Source organism: Adiantum capillus-veneris, chromosome 20 (assembly GCF_014529385.1).
Source record: "Adiantum capillus-veneris isolate H3 chromosome 20, ASM1452938v2, whole genome shotgun sequence".
In the NCBI taxonomy this organism is placed as follows: domain Eukaryota; kingdom Viridiplantae; phylum Streptophyta; class Polypodiopsida; order Polypodiales; family Pteridaceae; genus Adiantum; species Adiantum capillus-veneris.
The window spans coordinates 42,604,258-42,609,812 of NC_140950.1; the positions used below are offsets into that span (position 1 = coordinate 42,604,258).

At 47.1% G+C, this 5,555-nt stretch overlaps 1 protein-coding gene across 1 annotated transcript; it reads right to left on the reverse strand.

The window, feature by feature from the left end:
• Positions 1–2,731: 2,731 nt before the first annotated feature.
• LOC147432433 (18.1 kDa class I heat shock protein-like) lies at positions 2,732–3,872 on the reverse strand. Its single transcript, XM_086492390.1, has 2 exons — positions 3,610–3,872; positions 2,732–3,504 (listed from the first exon to the last, which is right to left on the reverse strand). Exons 1-2 carry the CDS (start codon positions 3,824–3,826, stop codon positions 3,227–3,229), a joined length of 495 nt encoding a protein of 164 aa, XP_086348516.1. The 5' UTR covers positions 3,827–3,872; the 3' UTR covers positions 2,732–3,226.
• Positions 3,873–5,555: the final 1,683 nt, after the last annotated feature.

A 5,555-nucleotide genomic window follows, 5' to 3' on the forward strand; every position in this document is an offset into this window, starting at 1 on the left:
CGCGACAGCATTGCAACATAGTGGCTGCGTAGGCCAATGGCATCGTGGCTTATGGTGGCGATGATGGTTAGTTCAAGCCATGCCCTACAGAGGTCGTTTCACGTGCGGGGGGCCATAAGGCCCTCCCCTTTTTATGAGCAAGGAAAGGACACACATCGCCCTCGCTTGTGCTCACGAGGGAAAGGGGTGGAATCCCATGAGTGAGAAAGAGGAAAGTCTGCAAGGGGCATCGCCACCCTCCAAAGGAAATAGCACACCATGCAATACTAATAAAAGTTAAGTGGGAAAGGTGGAGGCTGGGAGGAATCTACCGAAAAAGGGAGAGCCCCTCCTAAAATAAATTTATTTTTGAGAGGATTGGGGGCTTTTAGATAACGGGGAGGTTGTTTAAGAGAGATTTCTTTCTCACTGTGTGTGGGAGAAGCCATCGTTTTGGCACAGAGAGCATTGTACAAAAGTTCTTGCAAGATAAAGCCAGCACTGTTGTTTTCTTTGGTGTCGTTTCTCCCTTTTCAACTTATCTCTCAAGTGTGCAGTGTCGGTTGAGTGTGGAGGTTGGTGCCTCCTGGCAACCGATGTGTGTAAAGAGAGAGGAAGAGAGGTGTTGTGTGTGTAGTGGAAGAGTTGGAACGGGCTTTATCAAAGTGTGTGTCAGGTTGATTTTTAATCTAGCCGAAGACTCATGCATGAGTTGAAAACTTTTGTGATGTGGTCATAGAAGGAATGAAAGAAGACAAAAAGAACAAGCTAGAGCTCCACACATCTTAGACCTTTGTGATAAATTAGAAAACACAAACTTCAACACACTTTCAAAATTAGGGTAAAGGGCCCAACTTATGGCCACCTAAGATGTGCGGCAAATTGTCACCAATACACCATACTGTTTTCGGATTGGATGGGCACAATCCGATCCGAGAGAGCAGAACACCACCTACCTCTCCTAGAAAAAATCGCACTACTCTACAAGATGTCAAGATAATGTCATGAATGGAAGCCACACCAAGGGGGTACAATGGGACAATGTGGTGTAATGGGACAAGATGGCCAGCGAGGCTTTTAACCCAAATCAAACGGTGCAGATTGTAGGGTAAGACCCCCAACTTAAGGCCACCTAAGGGGCATTGCAAAATGTTGCCAACATACTCTACCGTTTTCAGGTTGGATGTGTGCAATTGGAAGAGCTCATCAATGCCTACCTACAGTAAAAATCTCACCCACAAACGGTGCTTCAACGACGACGCGCAATATCGTCGAAGATTTTATGTGTAACAAAAACGGACGTGAGTTAAAAGCCACACCAAGGGGGTATTATGAGACATGGCAGCCAGCCTCGATCCAATGGCTATGATCTACAATTGAGTTGAGCTAACCACCTCGCCACAAGGCCACTTGTGTCCCAATATTGGACCTTTACAATTTTAAATTTGGGGGCTCCAAGGTCCCATTAGAGGGCGCCGGTTTTTTATTGGCCCCTTTACCCTAGGTCCCTTTACGCTACGTCTCATATGCCTATAGTCTCGTTAGGAGTCAAGACTGGAGACTTTCGGCGGTAAAGTTCTTTTTATTTTGTTCTTGGCAATATCATAAGATACATCATATGCGCAGCACGGTGTCTTGATAGATTTGTGTACGCCGAGAGAGATAGCCTACGCACATGCCTTGATCCCTGTGGGTGGCCGGTTGAGAAGAAGGCTTCACCTATCGACAGTATACGCACATGCAGCAGCTCCAGCTCAAGCTCCAATCGGTGTGAAGACAAGAGACAAAAAACGTTGTGCTGTCCACCTGTCGCAATCACCAAGGCTGGTGTCACACTGGGACGGGCAAAAGCGTCCCATGCTGAGATGACGCCCGCATATTGGCTGGGGCGAAAAGTAAAACATGGCCGCGAGACTCTGTCAGAGGGACGGCCTTGCAAGCCCACCCAAGTTTCTAAAGGTGCGGCCATCTGACAAAAAGCAAGGCGCTAATGCCAACGATTCGACTTGAACTCTGCGCGTCAGCGTGAGAGCCGGTATCTCTACCAAGTGGCCAAAGCTGGTTTGTTGAAACTAATGGACGCCAAGTGTGACATGAAAGGGACGGCCATGCTCGTGAAAGAAGGGGGGACGCCCGTCCTAGTGTGACACCAACCTAAAGCTTCTTCTGGCCACGCAAACAGTCCTCACCGCCGAGTCACCGGGGTAACCGTTAAGGCGAGCAGAGGCACGTTGCAATTGCGCCGGTGGGAGTGACAAGTGGCTGTGTGCAGGGGCGTGGTGGGCCTTTGGTGGACGCAGAGCGCTTTTTCGCCGAGAGGTCGCTGTCGCATGTGCACAAGCTAGAGAGAGAGAGAGAGAGAGAGAGAGAGACGCAGGAGAGTGAAATTTATATTAGGGGAAATTACCAAAATACCCCTCTAATTTGAGGAAATTCCCAAAATACCCCTCAAATTTCAAAAATTCCCAAAATGCCCCTGATATTTTGTCATAAATTCCCAAAATGCCCTTCAAATTTTCCAAAATTCCCAAAATACCTTTGGTTGTGAGACTAAATTTCTCGAAAAATAAATTTTTCAGTAGGTCTTCACAAGAAGAGTGATTGTCTATCGTACAAGATGCTAAAAGTACAATTTGAGTTGGTTATGTAGGCTTTGGAGATGAATTGTTTCATTATTTTTAGACATAATTGACTTTTTTGCGATCGTATTTGGTGACAAATTACATGCCGAGCACTCAAAAACGGATCTCAATTGTCAAAAACGAATGAAGATTAGAAAATCTTGAACGTTCCAACCAAAATAGATACAAGGGTATTTTGGGAATTTTTGAAATTTGAGGGGTATTTTGGGAATTTCCTCAAATTAGAGGGGTATTTTGGTAATTTTCCCTTTATACTAAGGTCCTAAAATGAGCAATGAAATCTGAAAGCTAAAAATAAGTTTTCCAAGTTGGGAGGAGGCAACAACCACTATAGGTCTAGCATCAAACCGTAGGAGAGCTGAAGCAGAGGCACCATCAAAAAATCCGACTGTTTCACAGCAAATTAACCAAGAACCCAGGTCGATACCCATTCTATACCAAAGACCAAACTGTGTCTTCAACTCTTAAAGAGTAACAAAGACGAAATATATCACAAATGTACGTGGTTTAAGCTGTCTACTGGTAACAAGTGCCATGGAGCGTCAAGAGAAGCCTACATCTGTAAAAGGCAAGCCGTACGTGCTTCTAGTTGCAAGAGTCCCCGTCTAGCTGGAGGAGATATCAATAGTGCGAACGTTGCTCTTGGGCTCCGGGAGGGCAACCTTGGGGATGGTGATGGTGAGCACACCATTCTCCATGCCTGCCTTAACCTCCTCCGCCTTCACATTGTCTGGCAGGCGGAAGCGGCGCAAGAAACTGCCATGGGCACGCTCCACACGGTGCCAGCGATCACCAGACGATGTTTCCTCCTGCTTGCGCTCACCAGTGATCTGAAGCACGTTCCCGTCCTCCACATGCACCTTCACGTCTTCCTTAGCCAAACCTGGATGAGTCAGATCAAGCGTCACCTCAGGAAAGGAGGAGGAGAGAGAGAGAGAGAGAGAGAGAGAGAGAGAGAGAGAGAGAGAATTGAAGGCGTGCATAATACCTGGCAAATTAGCCTTGAAAATGTGGGAATCGGGCGTCTCCTTCCAGTCCACCTGCGTGTTAGCCACGGCAGCCACGTCGCGAGCGAAGGAGGGATGCTGATCAGGGAAGCTGGGGAAGGCAGCGCGCATGAGCGAGCTGGAGGAGAAAGGGAAAGGATCCATGAAGAAGGAGTCCCATGGATCGTCATTCCTGCGGTCAAAAAGGGAGAGCGCCATTAATCGGGATGCTGCACGCTGTTTCACAAGAGGAAAGAGGGCTCGACAATAGCACGGGAGGTATTCTCTTAATTTTTATACGTTCTGGTGCGTTCCCGTAACCTTCTGGAGCCTTCCTTCCAGAAAATTAAGCAGAGTCGCCAGAACCTTCTTTTCCTTCGCTTAAGTGGTGATCACACGAGGCATGGTTATTACCCGATATAGCACATGTGCACCACGAACCCCATTCACGGTCATGTGTGGAATTGCAGCAAGCATAGGTCTATTATGCAATGTGCTTTTCAACTATGCTGATTTTGGCATGATTGCACTAGTAGCCAATTGAGGAGACTTCTTTTATTGCGCATCACACAAACTAGTCTTGCTTAGTGGACGTTGATATAGAACGTCTATAGAACATAATAGGACATACACAGATTGACATCAAGCTTCTAGCATTGAAGTAAACAAGTACAAAGTGCATTGGAGAATTTGTAAAAAAGAATTGCATGTGTATTTATTAAATGTATATGATGGTTGATTACCTCAATATCTCTCTCTAAAATCGTCCAATTTCACGGCTTTCTCTACTCTACAATTGTTTGAACAGTGAGACCAAGGCACTCCTCTTTGTTGTACATGTTCTGATAGATTTTGGAGCTCACTTTCTTACTTGGTTGGTTGTGATTGTTGTCGCCTCGGCTTTTGTTATGGAACACAAGCGGATGAGTAGAATCAATCGATAGGCAACAACAATGGCTTAGATTGGGACGTGATGGTCATTGGGAAGAAGCAAGTTGTGTCCCATAGGACTCACTATACGACAGAGGGTTAGTAAAGGGGATAATTGAAGCGAGCAAAGAGTTGCAGATTAATCATTCTTCCATTGAGCGTGGTAATATTGCAGGCCATTTAGTCTCTAGACTTGGGACCCATCTCTGAGGTATCTATCTTACTCGGAATCAAGCGTAGTCAATTTTCTCTTTCACTTTTTCAAAATCTTTCTCCCAAAAAAAAAAAACCTTTGTTCTCTCCTCCTCCTCCCTCCTCTCTTCCTCTCCTCTGCCTCCCTGCCCCCTTCTCTCCTCCTCCTCCTTCCTCACTCCCTCTTCTCTCCCTCCCAATCCACTTCTCTTCTCCTCCTCCCCTCTCTCTCCCTCTCCCCCTCTCTCTTTTCATCCTTTGCTTCCTCACGCAACACCTGTCATGGAGCTTCCGAACATCACAAATTGTGAGCATCCACCACCACGTACTACGCACACCAAAAGCGTACATATTCGCTTGCCCATGGTGTTCGCACCGAAGGCCGCACATGAGGGTGAGCAGAAGTCATCACAAGAACGTCGTGCCGCCCGTGAGATGAATGTTGACATTTGGGTGGATGGAGAGGAGGACGATGAGGAACCGGAGGAGGCAACACAACCAACGGCAAAGCATGTCATCAAGCTCAAGGACATCCTATCATAAACCAAACAAGGGTAAGAAAAACATAATTAAGTTTAGTACAAACAACCTTTAAAGCAGGGTAGAGTTTACCTCCTGCTCCTTGTCCTCCTCCTCTCTATTGCCCTTGGCATCCAAGTCGATGCACGACTTCACCGCATCAACGGGCTTTGGCTCACCAGACGGGGGGGGGGGGGGGGGGGGGGTCAGCACTAGAGTAGCCACCCTTGCCGCCACAACCTTGGCTTGTGTGGCTTGGAAATCTCCTCGATCGCGTGCAATTGCTCTACTCCCAGGACCTCCGCAC

What these genes read in the sequence shown, in the direction of transcription:
- LOC147432433 (XM_086492390.1), bottom strand. Translation starts at nt 3,826, where the DNA reads ATGGCGCTCTCCCTTTTTGACCGCAGGAATGACGATCCATGGGACTCC. An exon ending in TTTCAAGGCTAATTTGCCAG is followed by an intron (nt 3,505 to 3,609) that starts GTATTATGCACG and finishes TGACTCATCCAG; the next exon opens with GTTTGGCTAAGGAAGACGTG.